At 38.9% G+C, this 21702-nt stretch overlaps 1 protein-coding gene across 1 annotated transcript in view; it reads right to left on the bottom strand.

The window, feature by feature from the left end:
• The window catches only part of LOC100968217 (collagen alpha-6(VI) chain), a 154029-nt gene that overhangs the window by 31507 nt on the left and 100820 nt on the right, over positions 1-21702 (bottom strand). Inside the window, exons 24-32 of the mRNA XM_003829444.7 lie at positions 18150-18212; positions 13479-13541; positions 12657-12707; positions 10943-10978; positions 9812-9874; positions 3806-3868; positions 2672-2707; positions 2516-2552; positions 539-550 (exon numbers count right to left, since the gene is read on the bottom strand). Of these exons, the coding sequence (XP_003829492.5) occupies positions 539-550; positions 2516-2552; positions 2672-2707; positions 3806-3868; positions 9812-9874; positions 10943-10978; positions 12657-12707; positions 13479-13541; positions 18150-18212 (424 nt within the window). The remainder of the gene's footprint in view (positions 1-538; positions 551-2515; positions 2553-2671; positions 2708-3805; positions 3869-9811; positions 9875-10942; positions 10979-12656; positions 12708-13478; positions 13542-18149; positions 18213-21702) is intronic.

Below are 21702 nucleotides of genomic sequence, written 5' to 3'. Positions count from 1 at the left end.
ATGCCAAAGCAGGTGGATCACTTGAGCCCAGGAGTTCAGGACCAGCATGGGCAACATGGCAAAACCCTGCCTCTACAAAAAATACAAAAATTAGTCAAGCATGATGGCATGTGCCTGTAGTCCCAACTACTCCGGAGGTTGAAGTGGAAGGATCACTTGAGCCCAGAAGGTCAAGAATGCAATGAACAGTGATCAGCCTGTGTGACAGAGCAAGACCCTGTCTAAAAAAAACCCCAACATATTTTTTAAACCTTTAAAAGCAAGGTGAATGGTGATGTTAGTCATTAAGATATTAATATCTTAATGATTTTTTATTAATAAAAAAGCAAATCGCTTGGTTGAGAAATAGCTGTGAAGCTCAGCTACAGCTGAGTGATTTATTGGAGGCAAGACTCTGCTACCAGTATGAGGCAGCAGCAAAGAAAGCCCAGATAAAATTTGTGTCATTTGGAAGCCAATACATTGCTCTAACTCATCTTTCCAGATGTATGACATTTTAGAGCTTGATTAAAGCATGCTGTAAATAAAGATTACTCACCATGCCTGCCAGCTGGGGAAGAAGAACAAAGGAGATTGGATTATTATTTGGTAGGAGAAGAGAGTTCTGTATCGTGCAGGAAAGAAAGGTTCTATCCTGTCTGCTTTTTGTAGATGACTCAAAAATCAAGGCAACAGAGTTTGGAGAAAATGCAGACAGAGTCTAACATCTTGGTAAAAGCACTATTCTTTCCAAAGGGAAGAGGATGTGAGAAATGGGACAACATACAGCCATAAATCAGCGGCCTGCAGCCGGCTGTCAAGAAACAAAGACTTTCTGCCTGGGAGGGAAAATGACATTGCAGGGAGGTGCGCTGAATTTGGAAAGCTGACAGATCCAACCTCTCTTTACTCTAAATTTTTCCCATGTAGATATCTATAACTATCATTTATATATATATACACACACACACAAATGTATCTATATCTTTGTATAGTATATATGTATATACTATATGTATATTATATGCATATTTATATTTTATGTAAGTATCAGAGGTGGATTTACTCTGAACTAAATGTACACTTGCTTTAGACCTGTACTGTTCAACATGGCAGCCACAAGCCACATGCAGCTATTAAAATTAATTAGAATTAAATAAAAATTCAGCTTCTCAGTTGCACTAGCCACATTTGAAATGCTCAAAGCCACATGTGTCTTGTGGCTACTGTACTGGACATCACAGGGAACACTTCCATCACTGCAGAAACTTCTATTGGACAACGCTGCTTTAGACTTCTCTTTTGCAGGGGTCCCCTTGCAATGCCTTTCCTGGCAGGAACCCTAGCCATGTTGTTCGCACAATCACATACTCATATAAAATAAAATATGCAAAAGTTAATGGTTATGATTTCTTTTTTTTTGTTCTAAATAACACTTACTTTTGAAATACCTTTGCACCCACTTTTAGATTTGTGATTTTTTATGGAGTCCCTTAAATTTTAAAACATCAGGTCTCAATATACTTGGATTTGCCCTTGAGTCATTACAATTTACATGGTTCCTATGTCATAAAACCCACCGCGCTAATTGAGCCCCAAAACAACCCATCTTCATGACTCAATGTATATATGTGTTTTGATTCCCATCATGGTTCTATTCTGCTACAAAAAGACAGAGTTCCAATAGACACTGCATTCAAAGCTTTTAAATGTCTGTCTTTGAGACCAATGTTCTCTACAGAAATAGGCTCTAATTTATTTTTCTTCCCCCGAAATATCTGGAGGAAACTTTTGGCTCCTCTTTTCTGTCATATTGTTATTTGGAAAGTCATTATGCATTTGTAGATGAACACTGAAGAGTCAACTCTCTCCTAATCTTGCACATGAAATTTTTTTTGATGGTATCAACACATATTTTGATAGAACAGGCTGTTAGAAAGGTTTAAAACAAATTCTAATCAGCATTTGCCAAATCAAAATGTCATTTTGATTTTAAAATTTTGAGAAAGAAAAAATATTGGCAGAATGAGTATTACTATGAATTTTTAAAGCAAATCAATCAGTCCAACAAAAAATAATCAAACATATCTTCCCGGGAAAGGAATAAAACAATAAACCAAAGTCAGGACTCGCACCCACCAGGACACCCTATTATCATGGCTGCTTCTTTCATGCCAGGTGAATTCAATTACTGTCAGTTACTGTCAGGCGTTAATAATCATCTTTTAAAAAGTTCCATGGGACTCTCAAGTGATTGATTTCACTATTAGGTGAATTCAGACATCAAATCTCAATTTTCTTTAGATTAAAAGCACTCAATAGATTATTTCTTACTGCTTGACATGGGTTTCAATAGACATGATAGCAACCAGAGAGGGAGTTAAAAGTCACCAGTCTATGCTGACTCAAAAATACATGCAGTGACATCTCCAATTTTAAGAAATTGGCTGGTGAATTCAATTCTGAGTGTAGAGTTCTCTGCTTTTCTTGTATGAATGCTGACAACTTGGGTGATCATTTTAAGCAGGGTACTTACGACTGCGGTCTCGCACATACTGAATGAGCTCACATGTCTGCAGTTCGAAAATAAAACAGAAACAATTAAATAACAAATTGCTAGGCCCTGAAGTTTAAAAATAAGTAAATTTAATGGAGCACTCAGAACACTCTGTTGTAGTCGGGAGATACGTACGGAAAATGAAGCCAAGCCTTTGGCTCCTTTCACACCCTAGAAAACAAACAAAACATTGTTTTAATGCCTCTAGACATACACATCAGTAGCCAGTGTGCACCAACATTGCCCTCAGAAAGTGATAACTTTTAAAAGTTTTATTCTCATTAAATTGTAAGAGGCAGGTGGAAGGTAGGTACTCATTACCTAATTAACAGTAACATTCTGGAAAGAACAAACTTTAAGCAGCAAGCCTGGTGCACACAAGCCTTGAGAGGCCGCTTTCCTCCGGGTCCATCTCTGGCTAACAAGCATTGTCCAGAATTACCAGGATGGAGCTGACAACCTGACACTTGCCGCAGAGCTCTGGAGCACGCCTACGCCTCAGGACTAGCTAAAGTGAGCCACACATGTGCAGCTGCCCTCTTTCATAGCAGAAGTTTCAAGGTCTTCAACCCCCATTCTTTGACTGAGCCACTGAACAGCAGCCAGAGCTGAACCTTAATCTGTTCCCATCATTTGTTAGCTGACAAAAGGATCGGACTCAATTGAACATCTGGAAAGGTTATCTCAACTACCTTCCCAAAACAAAAAATACACACACACACACACACACACACACACACATATAATCTGTCAGAGTTTGGGATAGAAGAACAAATGGAACTGGTTTTAATCTCATGTGTTCAATCCCATCTTCAGAAGAAGAGTCTGGCTTCTTTCAAAGAGAGACACCCAAGAAAAAAATGCAACAGAGCCCCCCCTGACCTCCTGAAGCAAATAAGTTCCATGTGAATGCAACATTGATCACAGTCACTATTTACTTCCTTTCACTTCCATTCATCCAATGATCATTTATTACATATAGAAAGATTGCACAGATACAGAATATGATAATTGAGAAATACCATTTTAGTCTAAATACTTTTGGTTTCCTCCTTCAATTTCCCCTCTCTCTCAAGAGATGTATTTAATCAGTATTTTTTCACCTCTAAATATTTAATCAGTATTTTCTCCCCCATAAAATTGGGAAAAAAGTGGCCAAGAAGCAGAGACAGAAGGCATGCACATTTGGACAATGAAGATTTCATGCACTGACTTTTTTTTTTTTTAAATGGAAAAGGACCTGCTGTGGTTTATAGTTTTTCTACTTACCTTATGTCCAGGAGGTCCTGGTTCCCCAGGGGATCCCATCTCTCCTGGAAGCCCAGCAGATATCTCAAAGGAGAATTTATTTTAAAATTGTATTTATACATGTATGTATGTGTGTGTGTAAATTCAAATTTAAAAAAATTAAAATTCAAAGGTGAAAATTCAAAAGTGAAAATTTCACTTTTATTTTAGGAAATTGAGAGTTTTCCAAAAAACATAAAGAAGGAAAAAATATTGCCAGCAATCCCTTCTTCCCCAAATAATCCTCATTAACATTTTGATGTCTTTTCTTATTTTTTTTTTGGTATTAAGACATATATTCGTTTTTAAAACTCATTTGAATCATACTTTTCTCTGTTACCTTTTAAACTAAATATATCTCTGGACAATTTCAGTTAGTAAACATTATTTGGCAAAATCATTTTTCACAGCTGCATAGTATCCCATCACATGGTTGTACCATGATTTAGTTAGTCCCTTACTGTTTGTTGTTGTAACAGGCAATAGGTAATTTAGTTAGTCCCTTACTCTTTGTTGTTGTAATAGGCAACAGGTAATAGGACCCCCACCCACCAGGACACCCTATTATCACAGCTGCTTCTTCCATACCAGGTGAATTCAATTCTGTCAGTTACTGTCAGGCATTAATAATCATCTTGTAAAAAGTTCCGTGTGACTCTCAAGTGATTGATTTCACTATTAGGTGATGCTATTATAAGGCAATACTATTATAAAGTTATATGCATAATTCTGATTATTTCCTTAGGGAAGATTGCTAGGACTAGAATTGCTGGTCAACGGAAAACTTTTTATCTAAATGGAGTGGTAGGTAACTAAACTGAAAAAACAAAAAGCAAAAAGTCTAGAAAAACAAAATTGAAATACAAAAACTTTTAAAACAATAGAAACACAATCATTATTTGGAAATATTGTAATGAAATGGGGAATAACAGCACCAAAAACAGTTGTTATCTGCTTACTAGATGTCAGAAATATTTTCATGTGCATTCAACAATAAGTTTATCATAAAGCTAGGACTTAGTTTAAAAACTGGAATATTTCTTTCTTCATTCAAAATGCCACAGGATTTACAACATTTACAGGAATAAAAAATGAAGTTTAAAATCAACTTAATTTGTAAAAGCATTACCTATAAAACAGTAAATAATGATTGATATCCTTTGGGCATTCCAATGATATTGACAGTGTGCTTGCTTGAGTGAAAAATAAAATATTTTTATTTAGAAGATAAAGGTTAACCTCCAAGGAGAAAATAGCAGATTGAGTACATATATTTACTTTCATTCCTTTCCAATATCTTACTAAAATGACAGTAAGTAGATTATTTTAAAGGCAAAAAACAATGGTGGGGAGAATGAAAAAGGAGATGACAGCCATAAAATGTGAATCTGGAAAGCAAATGTGTAAGTGTTAAATGACTGAACAGACCTGAGAAGGTTGAATCCTAAGCCAGCAGCAGGGAAAGCCAAGAACCAATGTGTTTTATATCATACGTCCCAGAAGGCTGAGGATTTGGCAGCACCGGGAACCTCCAGAAGTGGAGGTGAGGGAAAAAGGTGAAGTAAAGATGTTTAGTTGAAAATCATTTTAGGAATCTCCAAATCTCCTCTCTATTCTCAAGGGTTGGGTGAATGTCCCTTTTCCCACCCTAGCAACAAAGAGAGGTAAAACCAAGGTGGGACTCCAGACTGAGTTGAGAACCTACAGTATCTGAGACAGGGAGAGTAAATGAGGGTATGTACAGTAAATGTGTGAGTCTCCAGCTGTCTTTTTCTATATGGCTCCTAGAAAGCTGGCAGCCAGACCTTTACCCTCCAGGTAGGAAATTGTAAGAAGTTTTTTCAGGAGAACTTCACTAGACAAAGAAGAAAGACCAAAAGATATTGATCTCAGAGGTTTGCTAAACAAAGAATTTAGCTAGATCACTCTCTGGGAAACTGGTAGTTGACAAGCCCCACTCATGTTCTCAGAGCTTCCAATCAGTCGCTTTTTTTTTTTTTTTTTTTTGAGACAGGATCTCAGTCTCACCCAGGCTCGAATGCAGTGGTGCAATCTTAGCTCAATGTAGCCAAGACTTCCTGGGCTCAGGTGATCCTCACACCTCAGCCCCCTGGTAGCTGGGGCTACAGGTACGTGCCACCACGCGTGGCTAATTTTTGTATTTTTTGTAGAGATGGGGTTTTGCCATGTTGCCCAGGCTGGTCTCAAACTGCTGGGCTGAAGCAATCTGCCTGCTTAAGCCTCCCAGAGTGCTGGGATGATAGGCGTGAGCCACCGCACCTGACCCCAATCAGTCTTTTTGTCTTCAATTCTTAAATATGAAGAAATAGCTCATTCCTGAAAAATCTGAGTAATAGAGTTCAAAACAGAAAGGAAAATAAAATGCAGGAAACAGACTACGTTGGGCAAAAAAGACAAAAATATTTATATTCTCAGAAAGGTAAGAGAAGATATTTTAATCATGAAACAAAAACAGTATGCTATAAAAAGGAACATTCAGAGAACAAGAACAAGCTCTTGAAAATTCAAGTATGAAACACTGTAAAATAAACTCAATGAACTCTCCCAGAAAGTAGAGCAAAAAGACAAAAAGCTGGACGACAGAACAGAAAAAATAAGAAAATTAATACTAATACACCCAATAATAGGTATTTTATAAATAGGGAATGGAGAATATAAAGGGCAAGAAATCATCAAAATAATTGACCAACACTTCTTTGGAGGACACATATTTCCAGGCTCCTAGTGCCTATGAAGGACCTACCTAGTGCCCAGGAAAATGGATAAAAATGGACATCAACTCATAAAACCCAGGAAATATCAAAACACTGCAGACAGAGAAATTATGCAATAAGGTGCCAGAGAGAGAACACTGGCCACATCAGGAATCAGAATGGCTTTGGGCTTCCCCAAGTAACAAAAGAAGTTAGAAATAATGGAGGAATGACAGCCTTCAAAATTCTGAGAAATTAATTCCAACCCAGAACTGTATACCAGCCAAAATATCCAATCACATCTCAAGGTACTACAAATCCCTTTCAGATGTTAGCTGTTTCAAAAACTATACCTTTCATTCACCCCTTCTTAGCAGGCTACTGGATGAGTTTTCCATGAAACAAGGGAGAAATCCAACAAGAGGAGTCTGAGAATAAGAATGAGAAGCAGAGATCCAACGCAGAAGAGAGGCAAAGGGAAGGGTGAAGGTGAAGGACGATTGCAGTATGGCAGCTGGGCACCAGCCACAGACGAACCTCCATCGGGTGGGTCAGGTTGGAAGGCTCTGGGTTGGGATTAAGTTGGAGAGAACGCTTGCCTCATCTAAATGTTTTCAGACAGGATTTAGATAAGGGAAAATCAAGAAAGGTACCTCAGCAACTTTTATAGCAGGAGGAATCAGTTCATGATGCTTAAAATTTATAAATCAAAAAAGTAAGAATGTATGATATTTAGAGGCATATTGTCAATTCTGAAACAAATCAGTTCAGAAGTGACAGCTGTTGTTTCTGGGGAGAAGGAAATGGGAGTGAGTGAGGGGGTGAAGGATTTTTTTTTTTTTAATATAACAAACTTTGTTATTTGACTCTCTAAACCAGTGGTTCTTAGCAAGGGAGAATTTTGACTCCTTTTTTTCCCTGGGACATATGGCAATGTCTGAAGATGTTTTTGATTGTCATAACCTGGGGTGTGGGAAGGACAGAGGGTAGCTGATGCTGGAATCTAGTGGGTAGGTGCCAAGGATGTGGATAAACATTCTACAAGGCACAGGACAGCCCCTCAACAAAGCCTTATCCAGCCCAAAATGTCAACAGTGCTGATATGGAGAAACCCTGCTTTAAACTATGTGCGTGCTTTTAAAGGTGGGAAAAAGAAAAACAAAATGCATACAAACATACATATATACACAAAATAAAACAGGTTAAAAATCATGGCAAAATTTAAAAAATGTTTTTTGAGGAAAAAAAAATCAAGGTGAAGATTTAGAGAATTTAAACAAGGAGTATAATCATTCAAAGAGAACTGACGAAGCATTCAGAATTTAAGTTGAAGTTTTACCAAAATCTTCCAACAGAAACTTCAGCTCTTTTAGAGAGAAAACCTGGATATTTTCAATGTCTAAACTTCAACTTCAAATCCAAAAACACTAATGTAAAGCTGGAAAAAGTAGCTGGGTGGGTGGAAAGAGCAAGTTAAGAACAGTGATAAATTGTCCAACATGGAGAAAAAAAAATTTCCAAACATTTTCAAAGGCCAACAGAAAAAGTTTATGTTTCCCATTCGTTTATTGTCTTTAAAAATGATTAATGTGCCTTTGTGGGGAGGGATCCAACCATGAACTTGTTAGCATGCTTCTGATGTTCAAGGTTAAACTTCTTCATTAATAAGCCAAGGGAAATAAATGATCCAGAGATACTTCAATGCAGATGACATCTGGATTAATTTGAAAGTCTTTTCCAATTATTTTTCTAATTATATCTGTCTTCGTCTTTTTTTTTAGAGCATAATGTTAATGGATAGCCATCCAAAAACATGTATGAGGATAAGCATTATAGCTGGGAGGCAGTTCTCATTGGAGGAGGAGGAGGGGGAGGGGGAGGGAGGGGAGGGGGAGGGAGAGGAAGGGGAGGGGGAGGGAGAGGAAGGGGAGGGGGAGGGAGAGGAAGGGGAGGGAGAGGGGGACAAAGGGCAGGGGGAGGGGAGGGGAGGAAGGGGGAGGAAGGGGAGGGAGAGGGGGAGGGAGAGGAAGGGGAGGGGGAGGGAGAGGAAGGGGAGGGGGAGGGAGAGGAAGGGGAGGGAGAGGGGGACAAAGGGCAGGGGGAGGGGAGGGGAGGAAGGGGGAGGAAGGGGAGGGAGAGGGGGAGGGAGAGGAAGGGGAGGGGGAGGGAGAGGAAGGGGAGGGGGAGGGAGAGGAAGGAGAGGAAGAGGAGGGAGAGGAAGAGGAGGGAGAGGAAGGGGAGGGAGAGGGGGACAAAGGGCAGGGGGAGGGGGAGGGGAGGGGGAGGGGAGGGGGAGGGGGAGGAAGAGGCAGAAGAAGAGGAGTTTCCTTATTTTGTACACCTAAAACCTACACAAGTAATATCTATACATAAAGATCGTATAGATTGTAGAAACAAAAATAGATCAGAGCAAAATTAGCTATGAAGACAAAACTGGAAAACAATTTCAAGTATACATTTTTATCAGACTTTTAAAATTCTTGCTAATTGACATGATAAATTAAGACCAGTTTGCCTGATCAGTGCTGTTCTGAAGAAAAAAGATGATCGCTGTATCAAGAGACAATTATCTTAGGACTGTCTTTTAAAAAACTAAAACAGCATTCTCACTTATACACAGTCTAAGATATATAGAGAGTCAGCAAATGCAAGAAATCCATTCTTAATCCACAGGAACCCAAGGCAAGCCTACAGGATGAATTGTACTGGAGACCTGTGTTTATTCCAAGTGACTCAAAGCACTAGGCAATATCTAAGACCCTCTACAGAATAAAGACCTACTCAGTTACACAGTAAGCAAACTTTCTCACAAAGCTCAAGAGATAACCTCCTTGAGCTAAATGAGAAGACCTTTCTGCATGTATCTCATTAAAAGTAGATTAACAAAACCTGAATAGTGAAGACAAGATGCCAGTGGGCATTAGGTTGCAGTAAACCTGCCAGGGAGACAGGATTAAACTAACTACATTTTGGCAGTGTAAAAGCTGTTTTGAATCACAAGGATTTCTTTTAAAAAATCTTATTACCAGTGTTAAGTATGGTACCCTGGCAGCTAGAACAGGTGAACTTGCTCACTAAAAGCAAACAGTTCATTGTTTTTGCACTGGCATTGAGAGATGACTATCCATTCCCCTTCCCCAAGTTTGCCTTAATAGAAAACACATGCATTTTGCAAGTCACTGGTAACAAAAGACAACTCAAATTATTGTAAATGCACGAAGGAGGACTTCCCAATGTAGTGAGGTTGTCAGCAATTGGAATCTAAGAAGCTTACCATTTTGCCTCTAGCTCCCTTCAGCCCAGTCTCTCCTGGACCACCAGGGTCCCCAATCTCACCCTAAATACATTTATTAAAGTAAAATAGTTATTAAAATCAAACATATACATATGTAACATATTTGCATCTTTAAACTGATTCTAACATGAAGACATTTTTCATATGCATTTTTAACAGCCTTCTTTGAAGAGTGTGAATGTGTTTGCATTTGTGTAACTCTCTACATAGCACACTGCATCAGCATTGTTTCACTCTGCTGTCTCCCCAGTGAGAACACTGGCTCTTTGGAGAAATGAACTTTGTTCTTTATTTTATCCTCTGACTCTATCATAGGACCTGGCATTTACTGAGTTCAGTAAGGGTTTCTAGAAAAAGTGGTATCTCCAAGGTAGAAGATGTCATTGCTAACTAGTTATCTAAAGATGATTTATAAACATATTGGGAAAACTGAGACAGGTAAAATCAAATAACTCTTATTTTCTTTACATTACACTTTTCTTTCTACTTTTATTTTTTTTTGGAGACAGAGTCTCGCGGTGTCACCCAAGCTGGAGTGCAGTGGAGAGATCTCAGCTTACTATAACCTCCATCTCCTGGGTTCAAGTGATCCTCCCACCTTAGGCTCCTGAGTAGCTGGGACTACAGGCATGCACCACCACGCCTAGCTAATTTTTGTATTTTTCGTAGAGATGGGGTTTTGCCATGTTGGCCAGGCTGGTCTCAAATCCCTGACTTCAAGTGATCCACCTGCCTTGGCCTCCCAAAGTGCTGAGATTACAGGCATGAGCCACCACGCCTGGCCTTACATTATACTTTTCTTTCAGTAAATAAGAAAATATATATGTAGAGGGAAGGAGTAAATTTGAGGAAAAAATTTTAAAAGGATAAGTTTTCTATCTTCTCATACTAATTAAAAAACTACAAATACTTTTTAAGCCTTACACTCCTAAACAAATGTATAATCTTAAAAATTGAAAAAATATTGGTCTATTTCTTTCTTCCCTCCTTCTCCCCACAAAGGTAGGACATTTATTTATCATTAACTGTTCTTCTACTGGCTTAGGATACATTTCATAAACCCCAGGAGTATTTCTGACTGATCTCTAGTTACTAGGAAGCACACGGTACCTTAGGTCCACTTTCTCCAGGGAATCCTTCTTGTCCCTGTAATGGACAGGAGGGAAGATTTATACAGGCACACATCACCCAATGAAGTCTACATTGATTTTCAATTTACCTGCTGCCCTGTGTAGTTTTGGTACCTCTGAATTAAGGAAGGGCCAAAACAATTGAAATCTGCAAGTGAAATAGCAGTATTTGAGAAACAAACTAAATTATAAGTTAAAGTATTTAAGGGTTTCATCAATATATCATAACTACCTAGGTGGCTAAAAGTATACATCTGAAGAGTTACAATTCGGCTTTCCTTCTTTTGTATGCATATAACAGCATAGGTGGTCATTTGGCCATGTGTCTCTGACACGATCTTAAAATGGATTTCATTGGAGAAATTTGGAAAGCCTATGGAGAGTCTAAACTTGATCATTCATTTTAGGGTCCTCTGTTTACCTTACTTTGTTCAAAGACTATAATTGAAAAGATATAATAATCCCTACTGGATAAAAAAGTATATAATTAATTTAAAATAAAGTTCATTTCCTGATTATAATAAATCCTCAAACATGTATAAAATCAAAAAATAGAAAGAAGAAAAATCACCAAAATCTTACTGCCCAGAAAGATTATATACATTTTGTTATTTCCTTTTAGCTTTCAAAAATGCAATGTAACACAATTGGGATAAATGTTTTTCAGAGTATATTCTAAATTTTTACTTGAAAGTGTCACATAAAAATTTATTTACATAATTATAAACTTCATATACATTCATTTTATAGGGTGGCTAATGTTCCAATGCCATAGGCTACTTAATATTTCCCTTCTTGTAAGATATTAAGGGATTATATTATGGAATATTAACTGTTCTCTGTTCTAATGAACATTTCACTGGAAATCCCTCATTCATTAGTTTTATTTTTCAAATAGTTCTAGTTTTTGGTTCTTTATTCTTCCAGATGGCCTCTTGCATTATTCCCGTTGGGATTTCACTTGGAATTATGTTCATCCTTCAATATTTTAGACTTTCCAACATGATCTTGGAATGCCTCTCCATTTATTGAAGTTCTCTTTTCTGTCTCAGCAATTCACTGGTACAGGTCTCAAACATTTTGCAGACATGATATCCTTAACTATATTATGTTTTTTGTATTTTGTAATTATGGTGGGATCTTTTTCATTCTGACTTCTTAGTGGTAATTGCTAGTATACAGAAATCACTGGTCTTGGTAAACTTATCCCTCAGTTCCAGCCACCTAAATATTCAGTGACAATATCAAATTACTATTCTGATATACAGTTTTATTTTTAAGTTATTGCTCGGGCCAGTATATTTAGAAAACTCCTGCACAACCTCTCACTACTGGCTAAATCAAACATAATAATAAGAGGACTAATTTTGGAATGCTTCCCTGAGTAAACTTGAGCCTAGAGCGGCTAAGATTACACGCACTGTTCAGGCTGGAACAAGTCAGACTAGGGCCGCATATCACTGCAGAAAACAGAAAATTTATTTTCAAGTTTCAGTTGTTGCCTGCACCTTAAACCATCACATTCTTTTCTATCACATTCCTCATGGGATAGCAGCAAATAAATTATTGAAATATATTTCTAACTGTCCAAGATTGCCTTATTCCCTGCTTCCCTTTTTCTCTTAAATATGGCAAACAAAACCAGCAACAAAAAATAAATGGAAAACGTCCAGCTTCCAGCAGACTTGACTTACCTTTGCTCCCTTGCGTCCGACACTACCATAACCTGGACTGCCATCATTGCCCTGTAAACAGAGCAATTGATTACCAACATCCCAGACTACAGATAGAGACAGGCTTATTCCTCAAGAGGACAACATTGCCAGCTTTTTGGTTTGATAAAGGAAAACCAGGACACAGGATCCTCCTTCTAGGGCAGGCCACCAACATTTTATGATAGTAGTACTAAAGGCAATTGTTAGTAACAGATACAGACAATGCACTGTCCCTAGGTATTCCCATCTGTAAGCTGGGAATAATAATTATACCTACTCATGGGTTGTCATGAGGATTAAATGAACAAAAAATCAGGCATATAATAATCTTTCAATAAGAGGAGATAATAGTATTACCTCTCCCTGATAACACTTCTATTTTAATGCCATTTTCAGTTTGCTAGACAAAAACAAGAAGTAAATGCCCCAGTATTGGCTACTGTCTGACCCTTGTAGAAACCCTGAGCAGTGGGGGAAGGATGGAATGGGTTTCTGACGAAGAGGCTCTGATAAAAGGAAAGGCTGGAAAAAGGGTTACGGGATTGCTGAAGACAAGTTTTGTTCATTTTACTATTTGGCTTCAAAAGCATTCTGGCCATGATGTTTGGCACCTGGGGAATTGCCACCTTGGGAAAGCTGGCCAAGGAACTAAGATGAAGACAATATCCCTCCTAATTTCTAGAAAACTATAAAACTTCATGAGGATTGTATCCTTAAAACTCTCTTCAGAGAACCACACCAGATGTCTACTGAACTAAAAGATTCCAAGAATCTAATCAAAACTAGTGTCAAAATACAAACCTGCAAGCCACGAGGACCAGGAAACCCAACAGCTCCTTTTTCTCCCAGATCTCCAGGTTCTCCCTGTTAAACAGAAAGATTGTTTTTAGGTTGGAAATTGGAAATGATGGCACTAATTCAGCTCATCTGTGTGGATCACACACAACAATGGGTTTGTGCCCAGAACTGTGTGTCGTGCAAGTGATACAAGAGGAACTGCTGTTGTTGGCCAGGGAGGTGTCCTCCATTGATCAGCGAAGCCTCAGCAAGCATGATTTATTGTTTAGTGCAAGTTGCCATCTTAGCAGCTCAATGCCATGAAAATGAGTCAAGAGAAAAGCTCTGTACTGTTTTAAAAAAATTAACAAAATCGTTTCCAGGATGATTCATGCAAATCATCTGGCCTCTGCAAAGATGGCAGATTGATTAATCTAGTTTTAATATTCTGAGGGAGAATCAAGTTAACCAAGGGAGCATGATATCCTGGCAATAGTTTCTAACTTCTGACTAGTAGAACATCTACTGTGTGTTATTAATCAATCTCAGTATTATGTTGAGGAAAGTTCAGTTACATGGGAAATCAACACAAGTTTACAGAGGAAGGTTAACTCCTTTTTAAGAAAAGGTAACAATTTTAATTTTGGAATAGTTTTAAATTTACAGAAATGTTGTGAACATAATATGGAAAGTTCCTATATGTCCACATCAATTTGCCCCTATTTTTAACATTACATTACACTAGTTGCATTTGTAGGGTACATTTGTCACAACCGAATCAATACTGATTTATTAACTAAAGCCCATATTTTATTCAGATTTTTTCTTTTTTTCTTTTTAACCTGATATTCCTTTCCTGTTCCAGGATCCCATCCAGGATCCACATGGTATGTCTCCGTAGGCTCCTTTAGACTGGGACAGTTTCTCAGACTTTTTGATAACCTTGACCATTTTGAGAAGTATTGGCCAGGCATTCTGTAGGATGTCCCCCATTGCTGTTTTTCTGATTAGACTGGGCTTATGGGTTTGGGGGAGGAACATTACACAGGTAAAAGGCCATTCTCATCACATCATATTAAGGGTATATACAATCAACATGACATCACTGTTGATGTTAACCTTGATCTTCTGGTTGAGATAACGGCAGTCAAGTTTCCCTAATGCCAAGTTATTCTCCATCTCCCTCCCCTTCTCTACTGTACTCTTTGGAAGAAAGTGTGAAAGTATGTGCAACCTACACTTAAAAGGTGGGGAATCATTACATCTTTCTTAAGGACAGAAAACCAACATAAGGGAAAATGGACAAGTGACCACCAGCACTGAACTCTGGGGTAATGAAGAATAGGATTCTATATAAGGGAAGCAGGAGATCATCTGCCTTGATGCCTTTTAGGACAGCGGTTCTCAAAGTGTGCTGTGGGGACCACAGCCACATCCAGGGTTCATGTGTCAAGAAAAATCTTGGATCCCATTGGATTAGACTCTGGTAAGTGGAACGCAACAATATGTGCTTTTACATAAGCTTCTCAGCTGATTCATATGCACACTAAAATTTAAGAACATCTGCCTTATGGTAAGGAAACAAGGAAAGTCATATGGCTTTTCTAGGGCCACATGCTTGGTTATTGGTAGAGTCAAGTGTTAAGCCCAGGATTAACTGCCAGGTTGCTTGCCTCCTGGAAATGTGAACTTACTGGAGTAAGGTAGGGGTAAGTGTTTGAGGTTTATCTCAGTGAATCATGAGTCTAGAGTGCCCAGTCCACCCTGGGGCAATACAGAGGATTTGGGTTTTCTTTGGGGCACTTGCCATCTAAATTCTTGACCCACCCCCGACCCCCGACCAAGTCTTTTGTATTAATAATGATCTTCTAAGGCACAACTGCCCTGCTCCTGTTTATCTACTTCCCCACAGTCACCTCTATCCAACTCTAGGGTCCCTTTATCTATGTCTATCCCTGGTAAGATAAACTTGATTTTTACCAGTGACACCACTTCCCCTAGAGCCTTCTTCAGGGACAAGAAGGCAGCATTGTCTTTGTTCCAAACTTTGATTTCCCGATTACATGCCATATATTGCTACACTACATGCCATAGAAGTCCCTTCCTTTTGCAGTTGACTGTTCTTGTCATCCACATATCTTGTTATGTCCTCCAATAAACTGTCTTTGCAACATTCAACTTCTGGACTCCATCATATCAGCCTTGAACAATTCTTCAGTACAAAGTTAACCCCTTTTCTTATGCCCTCAAGCTCATCCTCTTTGCCAAATTTCTCTGTTAATCATCTACTCTGTCTACTCTTTCTTACATTTTCAATCTCCTCTTTTCTCCCTGGCTTTCTCCTCTGATTATAAACATGCTGGTCTCTCCTGTCATTAAAAACAAACCAATATCCCACATCAACCTTTCCTAGACCTTGCCAGTATGAGTAGTTAATGTCTTCTTCTTCTTCCCCTTAAAGGCCTAGGTTTTCCAAAGAGTAGTTTACAGCTTTTTATCCATTTTCTCCTCACACATTTCTCGGTCCTTTGCAGTCTGTCTCCCTTTCTCTCCTCTCAATTGCTACACTTTTGAAACTGTTCTTTAGAATGTCTTAGCCACCAGACATCATGGCTTCTCCACTCCTCCCCTCCTTAACTTTTCTTTACCAGTTGGTACTCTTCACCTCCCTTCTTGAACTCTACTCAAAATCCAGTGTGCTTTTTTGTTGATCCTTCCTTCCTAATAATTCATTGTCTTGTTTCCTCTTGGACTTCTTACAAAGAGGCATCACCAAGAGCTATTTTTAATCCAAATGACTCTGAAATTTACATCTCCAACCAGACCTAAACCCTTTCCTCTATCCCCCAAGTGATTTTCTTTCCTCTTAAACCCACTCTTCCTAATGACTTTCCTATGTCTGTGATAGGGTTACCCCTCATACACGAAGCCCCCAAGTCATCTAGCCCACTCCTCTGTCTCAGTCCCCTATTGGAAGAGTTCTATGGAATCATCACAAGTTAAGTCCTCACCCCTTTAAGTCACCTAATCACTATTTGCCTTGGAGACTATAAGAGTGTACCAGCTGTTTTCCTAGCTTTCAATCTCTCAGACTTCATAATATTTATTTATTTGAGATGGAGTCTTACTCTGTCACCCAGGCTGGAGTGCAGTGGCAGGATCTTGGCTCATTACAACCTCCACCTCCTGGGTTCAAGCAATTCTCTCTGCCTTAGCCTCCCAAGTAGCTGGGATTACAGGCATGTGCCACCACACCTGGCTAATTTTTGTATTTTTAGTAGAGATGGGGTTTCACCATGTTGGCCAGGCTGGTCTGGAACTCCTGACCTCAAGTGATCCATCTGGCTCGGCTTCCCAAAATGCTGGGATTACAGGGGTAAGCCACCACGCACAGCCTAGGCTTCATAATATTTCTACACTGAGTTGCCTATTTAAAATCTTCCAAAAGTCTGGCTGTGTTCATCCACTCCATTCAAAAGTTTTAGATAACACCATGCTGGCCACTGAATAAATTCACCACAGACTTTCTTGTTGTTTTTGGCCTGCCAGACAGGATCATTTTTCATGCCTAGATACCTCCTCTTCTCTCAGGATTTTCCAACCTTGTGCCTTCCTTCACACCGCTTTTTCTCATTACAGTCCCCCCATTCCCTTCTCTGCTTGCCAAAATTTTTATCTTCTAAGTCCTACTTAAAGTCTGTATTTTCTTTTCTTTGAGACAGAGTCTCGCTCTGTCGCCCGGGCTGGAGTGCGGTGGTGCGATCTCAGCTCACTGCAAACTCTGCCTCCCGGGTTCACACCATTCTCCTGCCTCAGCCTCCTGAGTAGCTGGGACTACAGGTGCCCGCCACCTCGCCCGGCTAAATTTTTGAATTTTTAGTAGAGATGGAGTTTCACCATGTTAGCCAGGATGGTCTCGATCTCCTGACCTCGTGATCTGCCCACCTCGGCCTCCCAAAGTGCTAGGATTACAGGCGTGATCCACCATGCCCGGCTCAAAGTCTGTATTTTCTATGATGCCTCTTTTTGCATCCCAGAAATACTTCTAATAATGCCATTTAAAACTCCATTTTAGCCCCTTATCTTTATTTTATGTCATAGATTGTTATGAAAATATTCTTTGGGGTTGGTTTCATGTCATATATATTATGCCACCCACAGATTCATTTATTCAATATTTACTAATCACATATTACATGCCAGGCACTGTTCTAAGCATGGAGGATGCAATCAATGACCAAAACAAAGATGTCTCTCCTGGAGCTGATTCTTCAGCCCAACTGAACGCTCAGTACAGTGCCTTGGTCTTAAAAGGTGGTTACCAAAAGTTTGTGTGAATGGAGGAAAGAAAGGAAAAAAAAAAAAAAAAAAGAGGTAGGCGGGGGGAGGAAATTAAGAGAGATTGGAAGAGAGAAAGGAAGGCCTGCCCCAGAATATACCTTGTTCCCTGAGATCCCTCAGCTCCAATAGGGTGTATCCCTCCCCTCTTAAATTACACTGAGCTGGAATCCCTGATTTCATCCAGGTCCACACCCATGTCCTTAGAGGTTGTTGGCTCTCTAAGAATCAAGCCAGGGTTTAAGGACCAGAAAATGTGTTCTTGTTTGTGTTGAAAGGGCCCTGGCTAATACAATTAGACACAGTTCTCTTGAGCAGAAAACCTCAACTTTGGTGAGTATAAAGAATATGACCTACTTTATTTCCTTGGCTTCCCAAACGGCCTTGATTCCCTGCCTCTCCTCCGGGTCCTGGAGGGCCCTGAAACAAAACAAGGGGTTTGCAAATATAGCAAAACATAAAGCAACTTTCCTTCAAACCCTCTGTCTTATAAGAGGAAAGTGAACCACAGACGAGAGAAGAGTTATGGCTGTATCGATTCTTGCTCTGGAAAAAAGTATTGCCACCATCAAATAAAGACTGGTAAATAAAAGAAAATTAATAAAGTAATTCATGCCAGATGTTGTCTAAAGAATTGTGCTTCCTTGTGAGTTTTCTCTTCCAAAGTGATTTCAGGTTGTTTTGCTCTAAGAACAGATGTTGTTAAAATGCCTAACACTTAAAGAAGCCATTCCAAATGACATTTGCCTTGAACTATAATCCTTCTTGTCCTTTGGTAGAAAGGATTGGCTTTGGTAGAAAACATTTTTTGGAAGCCAAATGATCTTTATTGGAAAATCATATGATATGTATATTAGAAAGCTTAAGAAACTTTACTAAAACGGTGTTCATAAGATATGTTTGGGTAGCATAAGATAAATATTCTGAAATAATTTTCTCTTTCCTAGTGATAAGTTAGAAAAGTAAATGTAAATAAATTCCCACTTACCAAAAGAAGAAAAAAACTGTAAAATGCTTAGAATAAATTTATCAAGAAAGATGCAAAACCTAAAGAAAGAAAGCCTTAAGATCTTATTGAAGAACATAGCAAAACTTAAACAGATGATAAATATAACACCTATCTATATGGAAAAGCTATCAGATATAATGGAAGTAAGTCCTTCCAACATTCTAGAAGGCATGTTTCATTGGAACAACTTTAGACTGAGCATTTTAAAATACCAATTCAGAGATGACACAACTACCTTCCTCTGTTATTAACACTTGGAATCAGATTTTTCCTTTGGGATAGCTAAACATATGGAAAGAGAAATCTCTTTTGGTACAACTGTTTACAGGTATTTGTAAATAATCCCAACCCCAGTGAGCTGAAATCATTTGCACAATTTTTTCATCATGGTTGTTGTAATTTAAAAGTAAATAAACCAGCCTTTGTGTAATGAGCATGATACTTGCAAATTTATTTCGTTCAGAACAAAAATATTGTAACATTAACATTTTCATCTTTTAAAAAATTTAAAAAGCAATACATTGGACATAAAAAATTTCCTAATAGGAAGGATTGTTGAACAATAAATTGGTTACTAACAAAGATAAGAATCTTTCCATAATACCCTCTCTCTCCCCCTTCCTTCATCTTTAAAGAAAATTCTCAATATTGTCACCCTCCATAGATAGCTCTCAACCCATTCCCTTCTAACTTTCACTTCCACCACTACATGGAGCTAATTCCTTTGACTTTCATGTTCAGTCCACTTGACACTTTTTTGCCCTCACCTTTTTTGAGTTTGATCATGTGTTCTTTGAAACTTTTCCCTTAACTTCTGTCACACCAAGTTACCATGGTCTTCCTGGTCCCTCTCTAGGCTCCTCTCATGAACCTTTGAAGGCTCCCCTTATTCTATTTGCCTCTTAAATTCTGTGTGCCCCAGGGCTCCATCCTCTGACCTTATTTTTCTCACTTTATCCCCTCTTCCTGAATGGCACCCGTATGAATTCACATATCACTTCTACACAATGACTCCTAAATACATGCTCTCCAGTCCCAACCACTCAACTGAACACCAGAGCCATATATTAAAAGGCTGAGTAACACAGCAAGCCTCTATGCCAAAAAACAAAACAAAACTCAAGACTTAACCAGGCACAGCAGCACACACCTGTAGTGCCAACTACTTGGAAGGCTGAGGCAGGAGGATCACTTGAGCCCAGAAGTTCAAGGCTGCAATTAGCTATAATTGTGTCACTGCACTCCAGCCTGGGTGATAGAGTGAGACTCTGTCTAAAAAAATAAGTAAAATTCCCATTGGACATCCTATTGAATAGAAATGGATTCTCAAAATAATCATATTTACCCTAAATCATGCTTCCAGTCTCATTTTCTTTTCATCAAGGAATAGTATCACCCTTTACTACCATTGAGACCCATGCCAGAAACCTGAGAATTATCCTAGACCCTTCCACTACCTCACTTCTCAAAACCCCTCAGCTACAAGGCCCACAGTAGAATCTGTCTACTTTCTGTACCCCTCCCTCTTCCATTCCCATTACTTGCCTTCAGGCCCATCTTGCATCCTGCCTAAATTCTTGGCTCTCCTAACTGTAGCCAGGTCTTCCTCTAATCCATTCTCCACCCTTTTTAGAGAGAGATTTAAAATGTCAGGCTGATGTTACCGCTTTGTCTGAAATTCTGAATATCTTTCAGAATAAAGTTTAAGGTCTTCTTAATATGCAAAATCCCTCAAAATGTTGGAATTGCATGCCTCTGCAGCCTCATTTTCTGTGACTACTTCCATCGCTTTATGTTCAGGCACAACAAAGCAAGTGATTCATCAAATGTTTGTCTTACGTCTCCACACTCATGCAAATTTTTCCCTCAGCTGGTCCATTTTTTTCCCTCTAGGGAGAGGTACAATCTCCCTCCTCTGAAAAATCCTACCTTTAGCATCACTGTTTCAGGAAGAATACCCAAACTTCCTAGCTGTGTTGGGTCTCATGCTTGTCCCCCCGATTCCTCTACTCTGTAAGTAATTGTTAGTGTATTTCTCTTTCTCATTCCTTAGAGACTAGACTGTATACTTCTTTGATGGGCACGTCCTATTAATTCATATCTCTGGCGCATCATAGGATACCTAGAACCCATCAACCCATCCATTTATCTACCCAGGAAAGATTCTCAAGAGGGATGAACTACTGTGTTTAATTTGTTGGTTTTCCATATGAAATTTTCATGCACTGCACAGAGAAGTAGAGAGATTCTAATTGTCCTGAAAAGCAATGTATAAATTGGAAGATCTGTCTAGAAGCCTACTCTCCATTCTTCATTCAGACATCAATTCTGAGACAGAGGATGATTTTGGGAGATTATTTCATGTGTAGTTACCTCAAACACACACAAGAACAATGAGAGATTATCCTGTTTTAAGAACTTTCAAAATAAAAAATGTCTTGGATGAGTAGATGGTTGGATACATACAGGACCTTGCCATTAGAGAATCAGAAAACCTGATTCTGTTTCCCATGCAGGATCTTGCAAAGCACCAAAGTGAGGTTTGTGACTTAGATGAATAAGGCTCAAGCCTCAGTGAATGGTTACCCAGATAAATCACCTACTCAAATAATGCTGGTTAGATAAGGAATCACACTGGTGGTTTCTAAAAGAAAGACAAAAAAATTGTCACCCCCAGAAAGATATCAAAGAGTGAAAGAGCTTAGTTGACTTGAGATCAAGAATAGCTATGGAGGGTTAAGAGAAGCTTAGGGCATTTAAAGGGGAAGGGCATTAGCTAGAGATCAAATCTTCTTTGGCTTTGATGTAATGGCTGCGTTTTATTGAGCATTCATATTTTGTGCAAGGCACTGTGCTGAGTGGTAAATAGTCTTCAATTTTTACAACACAGTGAGATGCCTG

Source organism: Pan paniscus, chromosome 2 (genome assembly GCF_029289425.2).
Source record: "Pan paniscus chromosome 2, NHGRI_mPanPan1-v2.0_pri, whole genome shotgun sequence".
NCBI lineage: Eukaryota > Metazoa > Chordata > Mammalia > Primates > Hominidae > Pan > Pan paniscus.
Note: the sequence above shows the minus strand (reverse complement) of the source record. Positions and strands in the feature narration are given on the sequence as shown.